The 27,184-nt window shown below is 43.4% G+C and overlaps 2 protein-coding genes across 2 annotated transcripts; both read left to right on the forward strand.

Moving 5' to 3' along the window:
* The first annotated feature begins 421 nt into the window (after nucleotides 1-421).
* Nucleotides 422-9,369, forward strand: LOC120034471 (ATP synthase F(0) complex subunit C3, mitochondrial-like). The gene is made up of 5 exons (XM_038981046.1): nucleotides 422-550; nucleotides 1,998-2,045; nucleotides 7,970-8,044; nucleotides 8,614-8,792; nucleotides 9,046-9,369. The coding sequence occupies exons 2-5, from the start codon at nucleotides 2,007-2,009 to the stop codon at nucleotides 9,158-9,160; spliced, it is 408 nt and encodes a 135-aa protein (XP_038836974.1). The 5' UTR covers nucleotides 422-550; nucleotides 1,998-2,006; the 3' UTR covers nucleotides 9,161-9,369.
* A 5,278-nt stretch (nucleotides 9,370-14,647) lies between these two features.
* On the forward strand, nucleotides 14,648-26,950 carry LOC120034081 (ubiquitin-conjugating enzyme E2 Z-like). The gene is made up of 7 exons (XM_038980507.1): nucleotides 14,648-15,426; nucleotides 16,908-16,980; nucleotides 17,439-17,626; nucleotides 18,465-18,576; nucleotides 18,969-19,081; nucleotides 22,184-22,274; nucleotides 26,226-26,950. Exons 1-7 carry the CDS (start codon nucleotides 14,990-14,992, stop codon nucleotides 26,400-26,402), a joined length of 1,191 nt encoding a protein of 396 aa, XP_038836435.1. The 5' UTR covers nucleotides 14,648-14,989; the 3' UTR covers nucleotides 26,403-26,950.
* Nucleotides 26,951-27,184: the final 234 nt, after the last annotated feature.

A 27,184-nucleotide genomic window follows, 5' to 3' on the forward strand; every position in this document is an offset into this window, starting at 1 on the left:
TTATGTCACATTTGACATTGGTGGTTATGTCACACATTAATGCCACACTTATGAACCCTTTATAAAGTGTAACATACGGTTATAGATGATTGCATGAAGCCTTTATAAGCTGCACGTCATTTAAAGCAGACAGAATTTCCATTACTCCTAAGATTTTGGAAGTAGGCGGGACGTCCTATACACTGTCCTATAGATGTCGAGGACACTGGATGTAGTTTGAAAGGTTAACGGAAATATGGTCCAATGGGGAAAGGGAATAGGATTCGAGTCCATTCTTACTATACCTTAGCGTTCGAGTCACCCAGCCGCCCAAAAACACTGTCAACCAATTGCAATTATTGTAGTTCATTGAAAGCTCCATTATAGGCTAGGTTAAAAGTAGTGACAAGATAAAAAGGAAATCACAGTCGAAGGAGGTTTCCTTTTGTCCAATGGACGTTTAGGACGTATGAACTAAGCTTATAAATAACAAGGTGACAGCTGTCAGAGTGCACATTGACTGCTGCTGTGAGCTAGTAATCGAGGACCCAGTGTGTACTGTAACATTAAGGTGAGTTAATAGTTTAGTGTTTCAGTGTGACATATTTTGTCATTTCGCTAAACTCATAATCGCATTGTGAATATTTTGAAATGTTCTGTCTGCATTGCTGGGGCGAATAGAAATTGTTAGCATGCTAGCTAGCTAACGTTATCCATGCATTGTAGGTGAAGTTGACGGCCATTCAATGATTTCTTCCCAAGAAAGACATTTTACAGTGAATGTATTCGTGCTGTATAATTCTTACCAGAGTGTCTACATGGGCAGCCGCGTATACTGTTGAGAAATAAACATGCAAATGTTAACTTGCGAAACCTTGCATTGGAGTACAACCGATTCTAAGATGAGGTGAAGCGCCTGCAAAATGTCTGACTTGCTCGTCCATATCTGGGCCTAGTGAACCAGTGCATGTTTACGGTCATTATGGATTCATGTCCCGGAGGATTGAGAAGGACGTTTAACAATTTCTATCAAATGCTATAGTTTGTGTCCTGTACAAAATGCCGCGTCCTTGTCTCTAAATCCTGTATTGGTGTCTGGGTCATTTTTGACCTTCACGTCTGGAGTAGGCTAGCCAACTCCTCCCACCTATCTGTTAATGTTAGCAGTGTCCGCCTGAAGTATATTAAACCAACTAGCTATGGCTAACCCAGGTTACCCAGGTTAGCCAACTAGCGTTTCATGCTTTCGTCTTTTTGCAACTCGCTGCTACCCTCACTGCATGTGACATGGGTTTAATAATAAGCTCCATTCGCGCATGGACATTTGATTTGGGATAGTTTGTTTCCCCATGGTGAATCCTTATTTTGTCATTTGTGTTAATGTTAACGTTACATGCCCAGGGGCGGAATGGCGACGGGTGTACTGTACTAAAAGTATGTGTTACATTTTACACTGAATTTAGCTAGTTAGATTTTTATTCATTCATAGCTAAAGGCTAGCTTGCCTGTCTGGGCCTTATATACTCAGGCACTAATACACTACCTCGCTAACAACGCAATTGGATTAATTAGCATTAGACATCTTTGGATGTCGAAGTTGATCATAGTTTAGCACCCAACTTAGTGTTTTGAAAGAATTTCTTTAATGCTTCATTGGCGTCTTGCCACATTCAAAAAAGCCTTGCTATTTTTCATGCAATTTCACTTATTCAAAAAGTCTTATGGGCTGGGTGTAAATATTGACTCTTTATTTGTGCAGAGTTGTAAACTCTTGAGATTATACAGTCAGATTTTACTACAGGACTTTAGTCTGCTTTTTGCACATCCTCTTCCCTGGTGCACTTGGTCAAATGCTTGACTGGTTACACTTACAGCTCAGGTCACCTTTACTGTACCTTTAGCAGTGTAGAGCTGGTTTAGATGGTGGGCTGTAGCTAAGAATTGTGCATGCCTTCCATTGTAAAAAAAAAAAAGTGTCCAAATTAGCAGTCCAAATTATTTCTCATCTCTCTTCACAGGCACCAGCCATGTACGCCTGCGCTAAGTTTGTCACCTCACCTGCTGTGGTATGTATTCTTTGAAACTACAATGTCACCTGTTTGATGCTCTGCCAGTCGTGCCTTATCAGTCTAGATCTAGCATGTACACACAATCTTATTTAGCTAAAAGATGCGCAGCAAATAAGTCATTGGTAAGGAATATCACTTTTTATTTGTCACATGTGCCAAAGACAACAGGTGTAGACCTTACAGTGAAATGCTTACTTACAAGCTCTTAATTAACTATGCAGTTTTAAGAAAAATAAGTGTTAAGTAAAAAATAATTAAAGAGCAGCAGTGAAGTAACAGTAGCGAGGCTATATACAGGGGGTACCGGCACAGTCAATGTGCGGGGCTACAGGTTAGTTGAGGTAACAGGTACATGTAGGTAGGGTTAAAGGGACTATTGCATAGATAATCAACAGAGTAACAGCAGTGTAAAAAGGGAGGTGGGGAGACAATGCAAATAGTCTGGGTAGCCATTTGATTATCTGTTCAGGCATCTTATGGCTTGGGGGTAGAAGCTGTTAAGGAGCCTTTTGGACCTAGACTTGGTGCTCCGATACCGCTTGTCGTGCGGTAGCAGAGAGAAGTCTATGAGTAGGGTGGCTGGAGTCCTTGACAATTTTTAGGTCCTTCCTCTGACACGTATACATCTTTTTTTTATTTTACCTTAATTTAACAAGGCTAGTCAGTTAAGAACACATTCTTATTTTCAATGACGGTGGGTGAGTTAACTGCCTTGTTCAGGGGCAGAACGACAGATTTTTACCTTGTCAGCTCGGGGATTTGATCTTGCAACCGTTCGGTTACTAGTCCAAAGCTCTAACTACTAGGCTACATGCCGTATAGAGGTCCTGGATGGCGGGAAGCTTGGCCTCAGTGACGTACTGGGCCGTACACACTACCCTCTGTAGTGCCTTGCGGCCGGGGGCCCGAGCAGTTGCCAAACCAGGCAGGGATGCAACCAGTCAGGATGCTCTCACTGGTGCAGCTGTAGAACCTTTTGATGACCCATACCAAATCTTTTCAGCCTCCTGAGGGGAAATGGACTTTGTCGTGCCCTCTTCATGACTGTCTTGGTGTGTTTGGACCATGTTAGTTTGTTGACAATGTGGACGTCAAGGAACATGACGCTCTCAACCTGCTCCACTACAGCCCCGTCGATGAGAATGGGGGTGTGCTCGGTCCTCCTTTTCCTGTAGTCCACAATCAATTCCTTTGTCTTGATCACGTTGAGGGAGAGGTTGTTATCCTGGCACCACACTGCCAGGTCTCTGACCTCCTCCCTATAGGCTCTCATCGTTGTCGGTGATCAGGCCTACCACTGTCGTTGGTAAACTTAACGATGGTGTCTGAGTTGTGCCTGGCCATGCAGTTATTAGTGAACTGAGCGCGCACCCCTGAGGGGCCCCTGTGTTGAGGATCAGCGTGTTTGTGCGGTATGGAAATTATGAGTGGGTCTAGGGTTTCCGGGATAATGGTGTTTGTGAGCCATGACCAGCACATGAGATGAGAATGCACTTATTTTTTAAATATTTTTTTAAATGTTCATGATGGAAAGAAAAGTCTATGGCAGTGTTACCTGTGTGCATGACCAGTGGTCAGCCGGGAATAAGTGGAGGGGGGGAAATCACTGTAGGCTATTAGCCTCACCTTGTAGGCTAATCTAACCCTATAAGTGCTCAGTCTTTACTAAGGACAAGATTAGGATTGATCATGATAAGGGTTGCACATTTTGGGGAATATTCAGAGGTGGGAAGTAATGAATATATGGGAATTAATGGCAATGTATGCAATTTATATTAATACCATTTCAATGTGATGTTTTTTGCATTTGGGATATTTACCATATCATCATATGGAGACAAGCAAACCTTGTACCTTATCATAAGTAGACATAATTGCAAATGATTAAATCATTCCAATAGAAATATAAAAAACAATTTTGTTACGAATGTAACTTTAATTAAATGAGTTGAATCTTCACAGGATGATTTTACTGAACAACAAAAGGGAATATTGAATGATCCATCTCATCTCCCAAAAACGTTTTCAACATACAGTTGAAGTTTACACCTTAGCCAAATACATTTAAACTCAGTTTTTCACAATTCCTGACATTTAATCCTAGTAAAGATTACCTGTTTTAGGTCAGTAAGGATCACCACTTTATTTTAAGAATGTGAAATGTCAGAATAATAGTAGAGAATGATTTATTTCATTCCCAGTGGGTCAGAAGTTTACATGCACTCAATTAGTATTTGGTAGCATTGCCTTTAAATTGTTTTACTTGGAGCAAACGTTTCGGGTAGCCTTCCACAAGCTTCCCACAATAAGCTGGGTGGTTTTTGGCCCATTCCTCCTGACAGAGCTGGTGTAATTGAGTCAGGTTTGTAGGCCTCCTTGCTCGCACATGCTTTTTCAGTTCTGCCCACATTTTCTATAGGATTGAGGTCAGGGCTTTGATGGCCACTCAATACCTTGACTTTGTTGTCCTTAAGCCATTTTGCAACAACTTTGGAAGTATGCTTGGGGTCATTGTCCTTTTGGAAGACCCATTTGCTACCAAGCTTTACTTCCTGACTGATGTCTTGAGATGTTGCTTCAATATATCCACATAATTTTCCTACCTCATGATGCCATCTATTTTGAAGTGCACTAGTCCCTCCTGCAGCAAAGCACCCCCACAACATGATGCTGCCACCCCGATGCTTCACGGTTGGGATGGTGTTCTTCGGCTTGCAAGCATCACTCTTTTTCCTCCAAACATAACGATGGTCATTATGGCCAAACATTTCTCTTTGTTTCATCAGACCGTACTTTATGGAGAAATGTCCTCTTAACTTTGTCCCCATGTGCAGTTGCAAACCGTAGTCTGGCTTTCATGGCGGTTTTGGAGCAGTGGCTTCTTCCTTGCTGAGCGGTCTTTCAGGTTATGTTGATATAGGACTTGTTTTACTGTGGATATAGATACTTTTGTACCTGTTTCCTCCAGCTTCTTCACAAGGTCTTTTGCTGTTCTGGGATTTGCACTTTTTGCACCAAGGTACGTTCATCTCTAGGAGACAGAACGTGTCTCCTTCCTGAGCGGTATGACGGCTGCGTGGTCCCATGGTGTTTATACTTGCGTACTATTGTTTGTACAGATGAACGTGGTACCTTCAGGCGTTAGGAAATTGCTCCCAAGGATGAACCAGACTTGCTCCCAAGGATGAACCAGACTTATACAATATTTTTTCTGAGGTCTTGGCTGATTTCTTTTGATTTTCCCATGATGTCAAGCATAGAGGCACAGAGTTTGAAGGTAGGCCTTGAAATACATCCACAGGTACGCCTTCAATTGACTCAAATGATGAATATTGTCAATTAGCCTACCAGAAGCTTCTAAAGCCATGTCATTTTCTGGAATTTTCCAAGCTGTTTAAAGGCACAGGCAACTTGGTGTATGTGAACTGCTGACCCACTGGAATTGTGATACAGTGAAAGAATCTGTCTAAGCAATTGTTGGAAAAATTACTTGTCATGCACAGATGTCCTAACCGACTTGCCAAAACTAATTTGTTAACAAGAAATTTGGAGTGGTTAAAAAATGACTTTTAATGACTCCAACCTAAGTGTGTGTGTGAACTTCTGACTTCAACTGTACATCTGTAAAACGATAGTCTAGAAACTAAACATTGGTTGTCTTCCTCTCAGGCTTCCATGTCTTCTCCCTGGACCTCAATGTCCACCTCTTGAACATCAGACTGAGGCTTTATCTTCACTGTCACTTTCCAACCTTGTGGAGGATGGCTCAAAAAGCCTCATATTTGCCCGGATGGCCACCAATTTTTCAACCCGTATATTGGTCAGCCTGTTGCGTGCTGTGGTGTGCGTTCCCAAACGAGGACCAGTTGCGCTCTGAGGCGGCTGATGTTGGTGGGATTTGGAGGATGATGGAGGCAACGGGAAAGAGCCTCAGATCCACAAAGTCCCTTCCACCAGGTGGCTGATGAGAGATGTTGGCACGACTGCCATATTGCATCTCCATCCCAAAGCCCTTGCTTGGAAGTGTACGTCACCAGACTGCCAAGAACCTTGCCCTCATCCAGGCCAAGGTGGCGAGACACGGTAGTGATGACACCATAGGCCTTGTTTATCTCTGCACCAGACAGGATGCTCTTGCCAGCATACTTGGGGTCCAACAAGTGGTGTGGCGTGTATGGGCTTCAGGCAGTAGTCTTCACAATTCAGTTTCCTCTGCTTGGAGTAACAGTGAATTGGGCAGGGCAGTACAGATTTCTTCTCTTATATCTGCAAGCAGAGTCTGAACATCAGACAGGATGGCATTGTCTCCCTCAATCTGTGCAATGGCTACTGCTATAGGTTTCAGGCTGCTTACCACCCTCTCCCAAAATGCATCATCCAGTAGGATCCCTTGATAGGGCTGTCTGTATCAGCAGACTGTGATATGGCCATTTCTTGGAGAGACTCCTTCCCCTCCAGGAGACTGTCAAACATGATGACAACACCACCCCAACTTGTGTTGCTGGGCAGCTTCAATGTTGTGCTCCTATTCTTCTCACTTTGCTTGGTGAGGTAGATTGCTGCTATAACTTGATGACTCTTCACATACTTAACATTTACTTAGCTCTCTTGTAGAGTGTATCCATTGTTTTCAGGGCAATGATGTCCTTGAGGAACAGATTTAATGCATGAGCAGCATAGCCAATGGGTGTGATGTGAGGGTAGGACTCCACTTTAGACCAAGCAGCCTTCATGTTTGCAGCATTCTATCACCAGTGCAAATACCATCTGTGGTCCAAGGTCATTGACTGCCTTCAGCTCATCTGCACTGTAGAGACCGGTGTGTCAAACGTTCCTTCATTGAGTCAAACACAACTTCTGATTCCAGGAGGACCATGAGCTGTTATCGATAAGATCTGATTCATAATTTTCACCTCGCGTAGAGGGACTTTTGTTAGCGGTTGCTTGTCTGAGCGCTGAGGGAACTTTATGCACTTGGCCAGATGATTCTGCATCTGTTTTCTTCACATATGATTTAGCACAGTATTTGCAAATGTACACAGCTTTTCCTTCTACATCCTTCTACAGTGAAATGTCTCCACAAATCCGATAGAGCCCGTGGCATTTTCCTGTAAAGATTTGGGGGGGAAATTAGTTTTTTTTTTTTTTAATAATATAATTCCATGTACAGATAAATAGTTAAGCAGTTAGATTAAACAACTCCTTTTGTAAGATGTTTTAAAATGAAACGTGTATGGAAACAGGTGAATTAACACCTCAGTTAGCAGGCTCAAGCAAGCTAAAACTAACTAGCAGAAATTGTTAGAAATGATTTATACACTTTGCTGTAGGCTACTATTTACTAGTTAACAAAAATCATGTGTCATATAAAATATATTTACCCCACCCAGTATTGTAATCAGAACTTAACAGAAAGCATGTAGTCCTTGGCTCAGACAGTGTAGTAGTGTGGGCTCAATAGCATCTCATTAGTGTGCAAGATCTTGAATCAGCTCTACATGTGATGGAAGAATGCAGAGGGTTGCAATTCCTTTGACTTGGAGATAGTTTAACCAAAATTTGCCACATGACCTAGAATTGCCGTATGTGTATCCCACAGAAGGTTCGCTGTTAACTTATAACTTTTTTTGATGAATTTAAGCAAAATTCCCAGGCTTAACTTCCCATGGAAATTTACCAGAAAGTTTTTGACCCTTTGCAACCCTAATCATGATATTGCCATTCTACCAGTCTTGATGCCTCTGTAATCTTCCTAGACTTTAGACTATTAGATGCAACTCTGTAGGGTCATAATCTTGGCGTGCTCCAGAACTCACTTCAGGGTAATCTACATTTGGCAGTCTGATAGTAATGATTTAAGTAAAGCTTGTTACAAGCTTTTAAGTCTGTCTAGGAGTCTGATGTGTAGTTGTCTCTTGCAGCTGCGTGGGGGGTCCAGAGTCCTCGCCCGGCCGGTCTCAGTCTTCAACAGACCTGAAGCCAGAAGTGAGCAGCAGGTGAGCCCCTCTTCAAACCAAAAATGAAACCCTGTGACTAACATTGCTCACAATTCTGTGCTTAGGCTTGTGTAAACCTTTTGCCAATTGCCCCTTTTTGTGATAAGGTCACTTGTTCATAAAGTTTGTTTGTCAACACCTCAGTAACCCTTATTTTCTTTTCAGTTGTATTTATCCTGAACATCAGACCATTTTGAATCCTTGTCTGGTGAAATACTAACGTGGCCAGTGCTTAAATGTCTCCTTGTGACCATTTCCACGGGTCCCGTCAGGACTCTCCAGTGTGACCATTTTATTCGCATATCAATACATATCAATACTTCAATATTTTTCTGTGTAACATGGAATTTAAATTTAGAGCACCAGTGTGCCAAGAGAAATTAAGGGTTTTAGATTTTATTACCAGAAATATTTTTCATAGTGCTCCTAAGTTTCTGTGCGCCTAGATTTTTAAACTTGAGAGGTGGGCGTTTATACTATCTACACCTGTCAGGCTGTCTCGGTTCCATTTCAGTCTCTAGCTTCTCTATGTTCTGATTTTGACTGCTCTGCCCCTGCATCTTCCCCAGACCCTGTTGCCTGTTGGTGAGGCCTCTCTTCTAACCCGGGGGTTCCAGACCAGCGCTATCTCCAGAGACATCGACACTGCTGCCAAGTTCATCGGCGCTGGAGCCGCCACAGTGGGAGTGGCTGGCTCAGGGGCTGGAATTGGAACTGTGTTCGGCAGCTTGATCATCGGCTATGCCAGGTAACTGATGAACGAAAAGGAATTCAACCCTTTGTTTGTGGAAAGAAGCAGATTCAGAAGCAAAACATGACGCAAAATAATAGTTGTGACCATTGATTATGTGGGTGGCAGGGAAATGCTAACGTTTTACCGCAAGAGTATTGATGAAGAGTGAGCCTGTTCATATTAATTTTGGTTCATATAATTAACAATTTGCTACTGGTGCTGTCGTCCAGCCAAAGCTTAACTTCATTCCTCTTTCTCTTGTTGACAGGAACCCCTCCCTGAAGCAGCAGCTCTTCTCCTATGCCATCCTGGGCTTTGCCCTGTCTGAGGCTATGGGGCTCTTCTGTCTCATGGTGGCGTTCCTCATCCTGTTCGCTATGTAATTTAGTCACACCCTGTTCCCATCCCTGCCCCGTCACTTTTCTCCCAGGGAATTGAAGCTCATGAGGCCGTGGCACCGCCATTCCAATCAAAATCTACGACTACAAATCCTGCCTTTTTTATGTTCCCCCTTTTTTTTCTCCAGAGGTTTTACGTAAGAGCGTACTTTGGTTTAGACGGTCTGTCTGAATAAATGGTTGGGATAACTAAACTTGTCAGTCTTTATTTTCAGTGTTAGGGTGCTGGACTTAAAGATATGTAAACTAAAAGTACTAGTTACCTTATCACATTGAATGCAATATAACCTAAATGTACTAGTACAGGAATGTGGAGGTTCTTAGCAATTAAGTCTGGCTCTCAACTTACTGTTGAGTTAGAATTAATAGAATACATAAGGTGCAATTTCGTAATGTAGATGTGTATCAGAAGTGTCCCAATTAGCCCATGTCAGCAAAGCATTTTTAGATTGTTAAATTAGTCTAGGGACCAGCTATGCGAACATGCTTACTACAAGTTTACATCACCGACCGGTTTGGGGCCCATTTGATCATCAGTTATCATAAACTCAGCAAAAAAAGAAACGTCCTCTTTCTGTCAACTGTGTTCAGTTTCAGCAAACTTAACGTGTAAATATTTGTATGAACATAAGATTCAACAACTGAGACAAACTGAACAAGTTCCACAGACATGTGACTAACAGAAATGGAATGTGTCCCTGAGCAAAGAGGGGGTCAAAAGTAACAGTATCTGGTGTGGCCACCAGCTGCATTTAAGTACTGCAGTGCATCTCATTGTCTGCACCAGATTTGCCAGTTCTTGCTGTGAGATGTTACCCCGCTCTTCCACCGTGGCACTTGCAAGTTCCTGGACATTTCTGTGGGGGGAATGGCCCTAGCCCTCACCCTCCAATCCAACAGGTCCCAGATGTGCTCAATGGGATTGAGACCCGGGCTCTTCGCTGGCCATGGCAGAACACTGACATTCCTGTCTTGCAGGAAATAACGCACAGAACGAGCAGTACGGCTGGTAGCATTGTCCTGCTGGAGGGTCATGTCAGGATGAGCCTGCAGGAAGGGAACCACATGAGGGAGGAGGATGTCTTCCCTGTAATGCACAGCGTTGAGATTGCCTGCAATGACAAGCTGTCAGATGATGCTGTGACCCTCTGCCCCAGACCACGATGGACCCGCCACCTCCAAATCGATCCCGCGCCAGAGTACAGGCCTTGGTGTAACGCTCATTCCTTCTACGATAAATGCGAATCTGACCTTAACCCCTGGTGAGACAACTGTGACTCATCAGTGAAGAGCACTTTTTGCCAGTCATGTCTGGTCCAGCAGCGGTGGGTTTGTGCCCATAGGAGACGTTGTTGCCGGTGATGTCTGAGGACCTGCCTTACAACAGGCCTACAAGCCCTCAGTCCAGCCTCTCTAAGCCTCTCAGCCTATTGCGGACAGTCTGAGCACTGATGGAGGGATTGTCCGTTCCTGGTGTAACTCGGGCAGTTGCCATCCTGTCCCGCAGGTGTGATCGGCTGTACCGATCCTGTGCAGGTGTTACACGTGGTCTGCCACTGCGAGGACGATCAGCTGTCCGTCCTGTAGCGCTGTCTTGGGCGTCTCACAGTACGGACATTGCAATTTATTGCCATGGCCACATCTGCATGCCTAAGGCACGTTCACGCAGGGACCTTGGGCATCATTCTTTTTGTGTTTTTCAGTCAGTAGAAAGGCCTCTAGTGTCCTAAGTTGTCCTAACTGTGACCTTAATTGCCTACCGTCTGAGCTGTTGGTGTCTTAACGACTGTTCCACAGGTGCATGTTCATTAATTGTTTATGGTTCCTTGAACAAGTGTGGGAAACGGTGTTTAAACCCTTTACAATGAAGATCTGAAGTTGTTTGGATTTAATTATCTTTGCAAGACAGGGTCCTTAAAGGGACTTTTTTTGTTGTTGCTGAGTTTATTGATAACTGCAAGCATTTGCCTCCACCCTATGGCAAAATGTGTAGAATTTCAAGAAACATTAACCCTTTGTCTGCGCTGTCACAGACCCACGAGTCATTCCTGCCCCTCGTGATGAGTTCAGTTTTTTTTTTTTTGTGGCCCCCGCCCCAATTAAAGTTGTCCATTCCTGTATTAGTTTATACAGTTTACAAAACATTAGGAACACATAATGCGTTTTGCCCTCAGGACGGCCTGAATTCGTCAGGGCATCGACTAGGTGTCAAGTGTTCCACAAGGATTTTGGCCCATGTTGACTCCAATGCTTCCCACAGTTGGTTGGATGATCTTTGGGTGGTGGTGGTGGACCATTCTTGATACACATGGGAAACTGAGTGTGGAAAAACCCAGTAATGTTGCAAACGCACTCAAACCGGTGCGCCTGGCACCTACCATACCCTGTTCAAAGGCACTTAATCTTTTGTCTTGCCCATTTACCCTCAATGGCAGTCTTGAGGCTTTAGTGTATTTAACCTGTCACCTTTTATCTACACTGAAGTGGATTTAACAGGACATCGAGGATTCATCTGGTCAGTCAGTCATAGAAAAAGCACGCTTTGTACATTTGGTGTATATTCAATGTAATTTGTCTGCACAATGTTGATATACAGGATTGCGTGCCACAATTACTTTTGACTTGCTTCAAAAGCTGATTTGGGAAATTATCAGTTTTCCTAAGATTCTTTGCAAGTTTAACTTCCTGCAGTCTAGTGGTCAACGATGCAATCCCTCAGACATTTTGAGTTGGAAGAGGATAGAATGAGGGGAAGCAAGGAATCAAAGGACTTCACCCTTGGTGTAGCCACGGACTATAGGTACTTACACCTGACCTGTCAATTGCTTTTGAATTCATGAGGTTGGAGCCAATGGGCACACTTTGGAGGGAGAATAGGAATTCAGCACTGATGTCTGTGCGTTGTTTCTGGACAACTATGGGTGGGCCAGTGTCACTAGAGAATGAACCACATCTTTGAGCACTTGAAATTAAGTACGTTTTAAATTGGCTATACACTCACCTCATTTATTTGGACGGTGAAGCTGAAATGTTTAATTTAGCTTTATATTTTGGATTTGAGATCAAATGTTTCATATGCGACAACAATCCGAATGACACCTTTTTATTTAAGGATATCACCGTTTAGACAAGTGCTTTATCTAGTGTTCGCAGTTTGTTTTGGTGGTTTCGGATTATGATGTGCCCAATTAGAAATGAATGGTAAATAATGTATTGTCATTTTGGAGTCACTTTTATTGTGAATAGAATATGCTTCTGAACACTTCAACATTCATGCGGATGCTGCCATGATTAAAGATCATGAATTGTGAATGATTGAGGTTAGCATGTTTTTAGGGGTATGATCTGTGTGCCTAACTTTCTCACTCATCGTTATAAATGATTATCAGTAATCAATCAATCAAGTTTATTTTATATAGCCCTTCGTACATCAGCTTAATATCTCGAAGTGCTGTACAGAAACCCAGCCTAAAACCCCAAACAGCAAGCAATGCAGGTGTAGAAGCACGGTGGCTAGGAAAAACTCCCTAGAAAGGCCAAAACCTAGGAAGAAACCTAGAGGAACCAGGCTATGAGGGGTGGCCAGTCCTCTTCTGGCTGTGCCGGGTGGAGATTATAACAGAACTATGCCAAGATGTTCAAAATGTTCATAAGTGACAAGCATGGTCAAATAATAATCATGAATAATTTTCAGTTGGCTTTTCATAGCCGATCATTAAGAGTTGAAAACAGCAGGTCTGGGACAGGTGGCGGTTCCATAACCGCAGGCAGAACAGTTGAAACTGGAATAGCAGCAAGGCCAGGCGGACTGGGGACAGCAAGGAGTCATCATGCCCGGTAATCGTGGTAGTATCCACATTAATGCATTATTTACCATTTAATTTCTGGCATAATCCAAAGCGAACTGCAAATGCATCCAACAAGTTTGTAGTCACAAGCTTGATGTAGTCATTGCGTGCTAGGAATATGACACCAAATACTAAACTTTTGACTACTTTAATACATTGAGGTTTTTTTCAAATACTAAATGACACCTTCAAATGGGGGTACTAGATGCATAAAGTGCTTTTATTTTCTAAACGGTAAAACATATGTATGAAAATACCCTCAAATAAAATGTCATGTACTGTTGCCTGAAAACATTTGAGCTCAAATCCAGAATGCTGGAGTATAGCGCCAAGTTCAAAGTTGTAGCTTCACTGTCCATATAAATATGGAGGGGAGGGTAGTTTTATTCGCTAGGTCAGTAGTTCCCAACTTATTTTGAACTGTGGCACAATTTGAAGGGCTATAAAATTCTGTGACACACTTAAATGTCCCTGTAAATGTTTTTAGTGGTAATGACCTCCCTCATCTGATTCATACTGCAATTATCGATTTTCTGTGACAAATGTTTCTTTATAGATTTAAGAAGGGTTTATTACAAATATTGTCAGTTTTGATAGTTCCTTACTTATTATGGTTAATGTGTGTAGCCCTTTAAGTGCATCTCACCAATCTGGGCCAGATGTATTTTTTTTAGCTCAGTTAATGTAGGTCTTTAGTTTTGAACGGTTTGGGCTACAGGGGAGTGGTTTTCTGCAATTTAAAGGTGCAGCCAGACATAAAGCAATGCTCCATTTGTTTCTATGGCAGCTGCTGTTCTATAGCTTAGCCCAGCCATATTAAATGTTTCTCTGACTTAACCTAATCAGACTTGCCTGTGCTAATGGTTTTTACAGACAAAGTAAAATTATACAAATGACTGCTTGCGGTGCGTGCCCCTCAAATACACATGTAACAAGTCTGAGCACACTGGAAACGGTGGTCTAAGGCACTGCTTCTCAGTGCAAGAGGCGTCACTACAGTCCCTGGTTTGATTTTAAGGCTGTATCACATCCAGCTGTGATTGGGAGTCCCATAGGGTGGAGCACAATTGACCCAGCATCGCCGGGGTAGGCCGTCATTGTAAATAAGAATTTGTTCTTAACTGACTTGCCTAGTTAAAGAAAAGGTTACACACACAGACAACGATACAAATGTAGCCATTTTAGGTATTATATGACCTGCACTAGTGCTCCCAAGTAAAAATGCTATGTGTATTCACTATACTGGTGGTAATGTACAACTTCAATCATTAATGGAAAAAGTGACGACCTGAATAGAATGATTTAACTGTTAAATCCAAGTGGACACCCAGGATGTTCTGTAACCCTGAGTAAAACTAAAGCAGTCTTCTACTAGTCAACTTAAAAATATTTTAAATTCCAGCCAACTCATTTAGGTTGTAAGTCACGTCAAGGTATGGTGTTCTAAAGAAAATGTAAAATACTGATTGTAGGCCTACTGTTGTATGTTGCTACTTTAAGATGATTTCCACCTTTTAATGGGATGAATGTTGTCTAATCGGGTGTGGACGCGGAGTCCAACTAGAATGCTGAAGATCGCCGCCAGGTGGCAGTAAAGGTATTCTGTGGAGAGGAAGTGGTTATTGAAAACCGAAGAAAAAGCTAGGCGATAAACAGGCTGAAACAGCAAACTGCGTTGGTGACTGGTAAAACAGAATTTGTGACGGGTAATATATTATAGCATTAACTTTTCGACTGACAGTTTGTAGGTTCTTAAGACGTAGCTAAACACGATTAGCTACTTTTGGAGGCGAGAAGAAAGGCATACAATGCCGTGGGAGCGCTTTTTCTCATCTTCGCCTCGCCTTGTTCTTCCTCATTTACCGACTGCGTGAGGACGGACTCAAAACAAGAAACTACTGTATCGACAACTGTCAATAACTGTAGCTAGCAAGCTAGCTATAACCTGAACACGTGCTAATTTACAATGGCGGATAGCGTAGGAGAGGTTGCTAATGGTGAAATTGGGTTAGGTGTTGGTAATCAGGGAAATGGAGCTCCGCTGTTACCGAGTTTGGGTAATTCTCTGCCGGGCCACTCGACGAGTGGAGCTAACCCGGCCTCACCACCCCCAGCAGCGGCTGCGGAGACTGGCCTAGCCGTCATGGCCCCTGGAGCCACAACTACCTCAACCGTGGTGACTGGGAGCGGGTTTGGAGGTGCAGGTGTTCTTAGCGCGGTAGTGGGCTCTGCCATTCCAATACCCCCCTACTCGGCCACCAATGCTCTGCCGGGCGGTATCGGTTTGGGGGTGGCCGGAGCGGGCCTCTTGTCCCAGATTCACGCAACGTCCTGGGACCCAACACTAAGTACCGACTGGGACAACGAGAAGACGTCCCAGCAATGCATTCTCCGAATCAAAAGGTAATAATTTGAGAATGCAGATATACACTGGTGGGCTTGCCTGTTAGAACATATGGGATGTGGTTCCAACTTCCATGCTGTCTGAAAACGAAAGAACCACACCACACGTGTATTTTTGTGAATATAAATGCTACTTTTCTACAAACACCAGTGTTACACTACTGTGTTTACATACCTAGACACATATAGTCCTTGATTGTGACTCTCAATTTCTTGACCATACACATGAGTCATTGGACGAAAGGCGTCTTCTGTATTGGAGAGTTTTGTTTAAGGGCCCTGACACTCAATCTGAACATTAACGCTCGTCGCTTGCAGTACGGTTTTGGAAGCACCTTTCATATCAGGGGGAAATCATTTTCACATAAAACATTTTTTTTGATACACACCTTCATAGGGTTAATGTTCCCACACGTCCATATCTCCATGTTACAGGGATTGTTTAATTAGCCATCTAGCATGCTCCGAACACCTGTGTCTAAGCATAACTCGGGAAGTGTAGCAGAAGTGTAGTTTCGTTGGATGGAGGCACCCATAACTATGTATCTGTTTTTTTTAAAGGATTCTTTCCCGCTGATGAAAGATATGTTTCGAAAGCCCTGTCGCAAGCGACGATTAATGACGTTTCTAAACGTTAAAACAGCGTTCGGATTGTAGTTCAAAATATGTAGTTTTGGGCGAAGTTAATAGCTGAAAACTAGGGAGAAGGCAGCATGCCGCTTAGAGTTGGAGAGCTAGGACTGACAGGATGTGTGATGAGCAGAGTCAACAACCTCTGCATAATCAAAACAGTTTCTTTGTGAGGTGTTAATTATGTAAATTACAGCTGAAAAGTACCAGAGGCCTGCTTTTGGTTCCAAGTGAGAGCGGGTCCATCAGAGCTATGACACAGTGAGACACTGGTGCTGGCCCGCATAGATGGAAACAGAAAAGTTTGAGCCTTTTTGGTGAAACACGGGTAAATCCTGTAGGAAAATATGCCCTAAGAAAATGCTTACTTAGGCTACTAGTTAAGCCAACAGTTTGTATTAATTGGTCAGAGTTACTGATGTCATGTGTAAATCCATTTGCGTATTATGTGACTCTCAGTAATTAATATATTGACCTCATGAAACGTATAAACACAGCGTTATCAACATTACATTGTTGGCATAAAAGGTGCCCCGAGTGCCAGTCTGCTTGTGCTATCATGGGCGGCAGGTAGCCTAGTGGTTAGAGCGTTGGACTAGTAAGCGAAGATCAAATCTCCGAGCTGACAAGGTAAAAATATGTCGTTCTGCCCCTGAACAAGGCAGTTCCTAGGCCGTCATTGAAAATAAGAATTTGTTCTTAACTGACTTGCCTAGTTAAATGAAGGCTAAAAAATATATATAATAATAAATCATGCCAAGTTGGCAAGAGCACAAACAGATCTGGGATCAGGCTACTATCATTGTGTATTTGCATCTTTTCTTAAGTTTCTCTTCTTACTCTTTCCTCAGGGATATAATGTCCATCTATAAGGAGCCTCCCCCGGGTATGTTTGTAGTTCCTGACCCTCACGACATGACTAAGGTAAAGCTCACAGACTTCCACTATCTAGGTCCACGGGGTCTGTCCAGACCACCTTACTGTTGTACATTGAGCTAGCCAGACCCCTTCCCCCAACAACTCCTATCCCAGGCTCAAGTTGTTGTTGGGGGGGATCCTTCTTGAAAGAAAGTTAACATAATTTAGTCAGGGCACAATTTACTTAAGTATTTATCAGGTAATTTAGCCTTGTTTGTCTTCTAAATTCTAACCCACAGACTCTATGTTTGTACTAAGTCAAAAGAAAAATGAAATTGGACTTACTAAACAAAAAATACAGCCTTGAAGAACTTTTGCTGTGGCAAGAGGAACAACAGCCATCTTGGAATTAGTCTTCTGCACAACTATTATGAGGATTATGGCAACCATGCGAATTATGGAGAAATTCAACGCATCGACACCCTCCCTATATATTAGTCCTGACTCTAGTCTTCCCTCCTCAGATCCATGCCCTCATCACAGGACCCTTCGACACGCCCTACGAGGGAGGCTTCTTCCTCTTTCTGTTCCGCTGCCCCCCGGACTACCCCATCCACCCCCCACGGGTCAAGCTCATCACCACCGGCCAAAACACTGTGCGCTTCAACCCCAACTTTTACCGTAACGGCAAAGTATGCCTCAGCATCCTCGGGTAAGCCAGGGTCCTGCAGCTCAGGGGAAACCTGCTGCACCTGAGCAACCCATACATCTATGCCCATTTCCCTTTCGAACTAGGGGATGGGGTGACTAGGGGTCGAAATGGGACAAGGCATTCATAAGTCTACCTATTAAACCCAGGCCCATAGAATAGCAGCTCTTACAAATGATATACTTGGGACACTGTGTGATGAGACCTGCAATCAATATCATGATTCCACTTAATTACACACAAGAGCATGAAAAACAGCAGACAGTGGTGCCCAATAGTTGCAAGTCAGTCTGTATTATTCATGCCTGACCTGGTCTGACCACAACTGTAAGGGGTAGATTCAGGTAGCGGTCATTCTTTGGCGGAACATGCTTATTTATGGCAGCTCTCTATGTAGAGACGCAGATAATTTCTTGCATGTCAGTACTTCATCCCAGACTCGGTCCAGATCTCCCCCTCACTGTCGACGTGTGGGTGACTTTGGCCCAGAGGATGTGATGCCATCATTCTATTGAAAATAGAATACCTTTTTATTTTTCTTGGAATAACGTGCCCATGTATCGTAATGCTATTTTGGACCTATGGCTCCTTGAATCAGCTTTGAGGTACTTCCTCTCGTTCCCTTTATAGTAGTGTTGGTCAGTCTCGAGAACCTACAGGGAGTTCAAAAGCTTGCACTCCGAAGAATAAAATTGAGCTACTATTCAGTCTACAGTACTTTTTTGGGTGAAGCACCGTAGTTCATATACAACTTACACTTAATATTTTGCTTAGTGCGCGGGCTCCTGACGTGAATCTTTTGTGCTTTAAACTTACCTCTTTGTTCTGGTTTGTTGTGTAGGACTTGGACAGGGCCAGCGTGGAGCCCAGCCCAGAGCATCTCCTCAGTTCTGATCTCCATCCAGTCTCTGATGACTGAGAACCCCTACCACAATGAGCCAGGCTTTGAACAGGTAAGCCTATAGCCCACTGGTAAGTTGGCCTCTAATTTAGCTGGCAAGCCAAACCACAATCCCCAGAATGCAGTTAAATCCTACAGCCTTATGGGGAATGTGGTTCACTGAAGAAATGCAGCCATTTTGATCAACAAAGCTACTGTGTTTTTGGCATATGATATTTTGATGTAATATGACTGATTGTGTTGTCTGACTTACAGAAGTCTTCAGCCGTTCTATGTGTCTATTTAGTCCGTTTGCCATTTCTTCCCCATTTGTAGAAGTCTGTGTAAACGTGTTTTTTCTGTCATCAGCTACAGACTGACCATATCAGTGTGGAATGTATCACTTTTTTGTTTCTTGAGAATTGTCCCCCTTACACCTGCTCCCTCTGACACTCCCTTTGCCAGGAGAGACACCCGGGGGACAGCAAGAACTACAACGAGTGCATCCGCCACGAGACCATGCGCGTGGCTGTATGTGACATGCTGGATGGGAAGGTGCCCTGTCCAGAAGCACTGTGGTGAGTTGGTCTTGGATTGTTCACGCCAAAAATAAAACCTTTTGAAAACTCAAAAGTCGACTGATGTCGAGATGAGTCAATGTTCCACGTCATCTATTGTCTAGATCCAGCTACATTGGCTTCAGAAAGTATTCACACACCTTGACTCTTTTTCCACATTTTGTTGTTACAGCCTGAGTTTAAAATGGATTACATTGTCATTTTGTCACTAATCTACACACAATACCCCATAATGTCAAAGTGGAATTATGTTTTTAGAAATGAATAACAAATGAAAAGCTGAAATGTTTTGAGTCAATAAGTATTCAACTCCTTTGTTATGGCAAGCCTAAATCACTTCAGGAGTAAGAATTTGCTTAACAAGTCAGATAATAAGTTGAATGGACTCACTCTGTGTGCAATAATTGTGTTTTAACATGATTGATGACAGATGCTAAGCTACAGGACTGTTTTGCTAGCACAGACTGGAATATTTTCTGGGATTCTTCTGATGGCATTGAAGAGTACACCACATCAGTTACTGGCTTCATCAATAAGTTCATTGATGATGTCATCCCCACAGTGACTGTACATACATACCCCAACCAGAAGCCATGGATTACAGGCAACATCCTCACAGAGCTAAAGGGTAGAGCTGCCGCTTTCAAGGAGCGGGCCTCTAACCTGGACACTTATAAGAAATCCTGCTATGCCCTCCGATGAACCATCAATCAGGCAATACAGGACTAAGATTGAATCGTACTTCACCGGCTCTGATGCTCGTCAGATGTGGCAGGGCTTGCAAACTATTACTGACTACAAAGGGAAGCACAGCCGCGAGCTGCCCAGTGACACGAGCCTACCAGACGAGCTGAATAACTTCTATACTTGCGTCGAGGCAAGCAACACTGAAGCATGCATGAGAGCATCAGCTATTCCGGACGACTGTGTGATCATGCTTTCCGTAGCCAATGTAAGACCTTTAAACAGGTCAACATTCACAAGGCCGCAGGCCCAGATGGATTACAAGGACTTGTACTCTGAGCATGCGCTGATCAACTGGAATGTGTTTTCATTGACATTTTCAACCTGTCCCTGACCAAGTCTGTAATAACATGTTTCAAGTCCCTGTTCCCAGGGACGCCAAGGTAACCTGCCTAAATGACTCCCGACCCGTAGCACTCAACGTCTGTAGCCATGAAATACTTTGAAAGGCTGGTCATGGCTCACAACACCCTTATCCCAGAAACCCTATACCCACTCCAATTTGCATACCACCCCAACAGAGCACGCCCCCATTCTCATCGACAGGGCTGTAGTGGAGCAGGTTGAGAGCTTCAAGTTCCTTGGTGTCCACATCAACAAACTATCATGATCCAAACACACCAAGACAGTCGTGAAGAGGGCACCACAATGCCTATTCCCCCTCAGGAGACTGAAAAGATTTGGCATGGGTCCTCAGATCCTCAATGTTCTACAGCTGCACCATCGAGAGCATCCTGACCGGTTGCATTACTGCCTGGTATGGCAACTGCTCGGCACCCGACCACAAGGCACTGCAGAGGGTAGTGTGTATGGCCCAGTGTGGGGCCAAGCTTCCTGCCATCCAGGACCTCTATACCTGGCGGTGTCAGAAGAAGGCCCTAAAAATTGTCAGACTCCAGCCACACTAGTCGTAGACTTCTCTCTGCTACTGCATGACAAGATGTACTGGAGTGCCACATTTAGGTCCAAACGGCTCCTTAACAGCTTCTAACCCCCCCCCCCCCCCCCAAGCCATAAGACTCCTGAACAGCTAATCGAATGGCTACCCGGACTATTTGCATTGTTCCCCCCACCCCCATTTTTACACTGCATCGCAAAGAAGGGCACCTATTGATAGGTGTGTATAAATAAAAAAGCAGACATTGAATATGCCTTTGAATGGTGTAGTTATTAATTACACTTTGGATGGTGTATCGATACACCCAGTCACTACAATGATACAGGCGTCCTAGCTCGGTTAACTGAGAGGAAGGAAACCCCTTAGGGAGTTCATCACCATGAGGCCAATGGTGATTTTAAAGCAGTTGGCATTAAATGGCTGTGATATGAAAAAAACTGAGGATGGATCAACAACAGTGTAGTTACTCCACAATGCTAACCTAAATGATGGAATGAAAAGAAGCAAGCCTGTACATAATTAAAATATTCCCACACATGCATCTTGTTTGCAATAAGGCACTAAAGTAATACTGCATACAAAGCATTATGTTTGGGGCAAATTCAACACAACACATCACTGAGTACCACTCCATATTTTCAAGCATGGTGGTGGCTGCATCATGTTATGGGTATGCTTGTCATCTGCAGGGACTAGGGAGTTTTTTAGGATAAAAGGAATAAAGCTAAACACAGGCAAAATCCTAGAGGGAATACCTGGTAAATTCTGCTTTCCAACAGACACTGGGAGACAAACAGACCTTTCTGCAGGAGAATAACCTAAAATGCCAGGCAAAATGTACACAAGTTACTTACCAAGATGACATTGTGTGTTCCTGAGTGGCCTAGTTGCAGTTTTGACTTAAATTGTCTAGAAAATCTATGGCAAGACTTGAAAATGGCTGTCTAACTTGATAGAGCTTGAAGAATTAAAAAAATAATCATAGGAAATATTGTACAATCCAGGTTTTCCAAGCTCTTACACTTACCCAGAGACTCACAGCTATAATCGCTGCCAAAGGTGACTAACGTGTTGACTCAGGGGGTTGAATACTTATCTAATCAAAAAATAGTTTTATTTTCCATTAATAATTAGTATTTTGTGTAAATCGTGCTCAAAAATGAAAATGTAATCCATTTCAATCCCACTTTGTAACAACAAAATGTGGAAAAAGTCAAGAGGTGTGAATACTTTCTGAAGGGACTGTATATGCCTGAACTCCAAATTAAGGCTACAGGCCACGTCTAATCTCCTTATTGTATTTGAGGCATATTGTTGAACCTTCTAAACAGATTAGATTGCAAGAGACATGTTCAAAGCCACTGACCCACAATACATTTTAGAACAAACACCGCTTTCAATGGCGAGTCATTTTAATTTGTTTTGGTGGTTAATTAACCTCATGAATGTTCCTGTTGCAGGAGTGTGATGGAGAAATCATTCCTGGAGTACTATGACTTCTACGAGGGGGTCTGCAAAGAGAGACTACACCAACAGGAACAGAACATGCAGGTATTGCCAGAGACCACATTCTGTCTGTCTGTCTCTCTCTCTGTGTGTACACGTTTCTTTATGCACCTTGGAGAAGCAGAACACATAGGTTATAATGCATCACACATCCTGGTGACTAATGCACTGCACCTTCCCTGGGGTTAGAGCAGGGTTTCCCAAACTGGGTCCTCGGGACCCCAAGGGGTGCACGTTTTTGATTTTTGCCCTAGCACTACGCAGCTGCCTCAAATAATCAACTAATCACCAAGCTTTTATTTTAATACCAAACTACCTCCATCTTCCTTCATAATGAACACAGAAACATAATAATGATATCCACGAGCAGGAGCAGTGTGTGGGTAAAATCACTGGGAAAGCCAGAGGGTGGAGAAATAAAGCCATATTATGTGTTGTGATAATTGCGTTGTTTGCTTTATAACCTGTTGGTTCATATGCCTTGCGACGGTGATATATAGGCCTAAGGCTAGAGATCATAAGAAGACAGTGGCAGAATAAATTTAACCACATCTTTGTTATATTACAAAACCCGGAGAACAAGTCCACAAAGCATATTGCATGTAACAAACAGTTGCATGACCTCCAACATGGTCGAGCAAGTTAATGTTTCCAACATTTTCGGACTACTAAACAACTATTGATTTAGAACCACAGAGTTACCGCAAGTCGCAAAGAAAACAGGAGCTGCCTCCACTATTCCAGCACCATTTCAACATCATCAAATCACCTATGCTTAGTCTAATACAGTGACAACTAAAAGATACCAAAAACAATATAGTCTAAAAATGATGTGGCTGTCCATGGTTCATTGTGTATGGGCAAGTATTAAAAAAAAGTTTTGACTCACCTACCAATGCCATCCTCTCATATTGATGAAACGGTTGATGATCACTCTGTCATACAGTACACGCTTTTATTTTTTGTTGTCCCAGACTACCTGGCTAAAATGCTTGCTTGCTCGCTAGCTTAACTTCCTTTCGTAGGCAACGTTAGCTAGTTAACATTATCCTTCTACTTATTGAACTCTCAGGCCAGGGGCACAACAATATATGGTTAATTAATGGTTGGATCAGAATCGCTGTTATAATCATTGGCCAGTAAGGAGAATTAAGTAAAACCACAAGTCCAAATCCCTATCTCCATCCATGGCTAATTTAGGAAAGACACGATTTTTGCTAGCTAGCCATCGGAGGAACACAACCAAATGCAACAATTCAAGTTGTTTCTGTCAGTGATGTATGCTCTTGATGCGATTTGATAAAAGTTACGCAAAAAAAAAAAACTGGGGGTGTGCCAGGACCATTCACAGTTGAGCTCACTCAGTTTAGTTCAACGCTGATTGGCTATTTTATACTTTTTATTTTATTATTTGTTTCAAGGGAGGCCAAATGCTCACTGGCTTCCCTTGCATTCAATGCTACGGGCGGCAACAATGTCATACTATTTTGGACCAGACAGCATACAGAGCCAGAGGGGTGCTGTTTTGCTCGCTCAGATGCTTTCTCTGGTGAGGTACATTGAGTCTCTTGTGAATTTTTCAGATGTCTCAATCGCACTCCACACTGCCCTTTCCCATCTAGACAAAATGAACACCTAGGTGAGAATGCTGTTCATTGACTAGAGCTTAGTGTTAAATACCATAGTGCCCACAAAGCTCATCACTAAGCTAAGGACCCTGGAACTAAACACCGCCCTCTGCAACTGGATCCTGGACTTCCTGATGGGCTGCCCCCAGGTGGTAAGGGTAAGCAACAACACATCTGCCATGCTGATCTTCAACATGGGGGCCCCTCAGGGGTGCGTGCTCAGTCCCCTCCTGTACTCCCTGTTCACCCACGACTGCATGGCCAAGCACAACTCCAACACCATTAAGTTTGCTGACGACACAACGGTGGTAGGCCTGATCACCGACAATGATGAGACAGCCTTTAGGAAGGTAGTGTGCCAGGACAACAACCTCTCCCTCAACGTGAACAAGACAAAGGAGATGATCATGGACTACAGAATGAGGGTCAAACACACCCCCATTCAGATTGACGAGGCTGTAGTGGAGCGGGTCGAGAGTTTCAAGTTCCTTGGTGTCCACATCCCCAGCAAACTATCATGGTCCAAACACACCAAGAAAGTCGTGAAGAGGGCACGACAACACTTTTCCCCCTCAGGAGACTGAAAAGATTTGGCATCAGTTCCCAGATCCTCAAAGTTCAACAGCTGCACCATTGAGAGCATCCTGACCGGTTGCATCACCGCCTGGTATGGCAACTGCTCGGCATCCGACCGTAAGGCACTACAGAGGGTAGTGCGTACAGCCCAGTACATCACTGGGGCCAAGCTTCCTGCCATCCAGGACCAATATACTAGGCGGTGTAAGAGGAAGGCCCAAAGAATTGTCAAAGACCCCAGTCACCCAAGTCATAGACTGTTCTCTCTGCAGTACTGGAGCGCAAAGTCTAGGTTCAAAAGGCTCCTTAACAACTTCTACCCTCCCCTCCCCAAGCCATAAGACTGCTGAACAATGAATCAAATGGCCACCCGGACTTTATTTGTCACGTGCGCCGAATACAACAGGTGTAGACCTTACAGTGAAATGCTCTAACCAGTAGTGCAAAAAAGGTATTAGGTGAACAATAGGTAAGTAGAGAAATAAAAACAAAAGTAAAAAGACAGTGAAAAACAGTAAAGGCTATAAAAGTAGCGAAACTACATACAGACACCGGTTAGTCAGGCTGATTTAGGTAGTATGTACATGTAGATATGGTTAAAGTGACTATGCATATATGATGAACAGAGAGTAGCAGTAGCGTAAAGAGAGGTTGGTGGGTGGCGGGACACAATGCAGATAGCCCGGTTAGCCAATGTGGGGGAGCACTGGTTGTTCGGGCCAATTGAGGTAGTATGTACATGAATGTATAGTTAAAGTGACTGCATATATGATAAACATTAGAGAGTAGCAGCAGTGTAAAAGAGGGGGGGGGGGGGGGGGGGGCACACAATGCAAATAGTCTGGGTCATTTGATTACCCGTTCAGGAGCCTTATGGCTTGGGGGTAAAAACTGTTGAGAAGCCTTTTGTCCTAGACTTGGCACTCCGCTACCGCTTGCCATGCGTAGAGAGAACAGTCTATGACTGGGGTGGCTGGGCTCTTTGACAATTCTTTGGGCCTTCCTCTGACACCGCCTGGTATAGAGACCCTGGATGGCAGGCAGCTTAGCCCCAGTGATGTACTGGGCCGTACGCACTACCATCCAGTGCCTTGCGGTCAGAGGCCGAGCAATTGCCGTACCAGGCAGTGATGCAACCAGTCAGGATGCTCTTGATGTTGCAGCTGTAGAACCTTTTGAGGATCTCAGGACCCATGCCAAATCTTTTTAGTTTCCTGAGTAACACTGCTATTACTCGCTGTTTATTATCTATGCATAGTCACTTTACCCCTACCTACAAGTACAAATTACCTCGACTAATCTGTACCGCTGCACATTGACTCTGTACGGGTGCCCACTGTATACAGCCTCATTGTTATTTTATTGTATTACTTTCTTTTTTTTTGTCTTTTTTCCCCTCTTAACTCTATTTTCTATTTTCGGGCTTGTAAGTAAGCATTTCATGGTAAGGTCGACAACACCTGTTGTATTCGGCGCATGTGACAAAAATAAAATTTGATTTGAAGGAAATTTATGAAACACAAACAAGATATTTATTTTTTTCTTGGTCAATTATTTTGGGAAGCCTGGCTTCCCTTGGCTTCCCTGAATGCATGCCACAAGTTCATCTGACTCTTCATTGCCAAAGTAATTTGTATAAATAAATTATTTGTTCACTTATACAAAATAAATTTAAACAACACAGTATATACTGCTCCCACATGCTTTAAACCTCCACCACAGTGGAAAATATGAGATGTTGAAATATGAGATGCATATCCCACACACTCTTTCTCTCCTTACATACGTCCAGGACCCTTTTGGGGAGAAGAGGGGTCGCTTCGATTACCAGGGCCTACTGGCACGCCTGAGTGCTACCCAGAGGCGCATACGGGAGAAGTGCCCACCGGAGGACAACGATGACCACTCGGACTCGGACACCAGCTCCTCAGGCACGGACCCAGATAGCCAGGGCAGCTCCCAGCCTTAGCCACAAGATGGCGCCACACTACCTATTTTTCTGTTTCTCCCTTTCTGTTTTTGCAGGATGGTTTTGGCACAAGCGAGATGTTGGAGGGGGAAAGGCTTGATATCAGGAAGCACTTATGATACAAAGGCAGGGGATAGCTAATGTCTGTTTTGATTGGTTCTTTTTCCTTCCCCTGCAATGACTGCAGGGGAAGACTTCGATTTATTTTTTTATTTTTTTTCAACTGTTGTAAGGAAACAATGCTAGTGTTGGGGGAGTTTGGCTTGTAGAAATGGACACTAGTTGTTTTGAAAGCAATTTGTCATAGACTCTGCCTTTTGTCTTTGTTTTCCCACGCCTGGTTGGATTAAGAAGTAGAGGTGAAATCTGAGATTGCCCATTCTCAATATTCAGTCAGTACAACCACATCGATCGTCTTAATCTGATCATCAACTTCTATTCTATCATACATCGGTACATACACCTCAGACTATCCACTTCTAAAGTCCCATTGTCTCTTATGATCTTTCTTTAATCTGAACAGTACTTAATACAATTATGAACCGAGTCATAATGAATTGCATTTGTTTCAACAACAACAAAAAATTCATTAATGCCTAGTACAAAACACGTACAGTTGCGGCCAAATATATTGGCACCTTTGCACTTTACAGTGGAACAGATTGTACTAGTGGTTCGAGCTTTGAGGCCAGTAACTGAAAGGTAGCTGGATCGAATCCCCGAGCTGACAAGGTAAAAATCTGTCATTCTGCCCCTGAGCAAGGCAGTTCCACTGTTCACCG

The sequence above is a fragment of the Salvelinus namaycush genome, chromosome 41 (genome assembly GCF_016432855.1).
Source record: "Salvelinus namaycush isolate Seneca chromosome 41, SaNama_1.0, whole genome shotgun sequence".
Classification (NCBI taxonomy): Eukaryota; Metazoa; Chordata; class Actinopteri; order Salmoniformes; family Salmonidae; genus Salvelinus; species Salvelinus namaycush.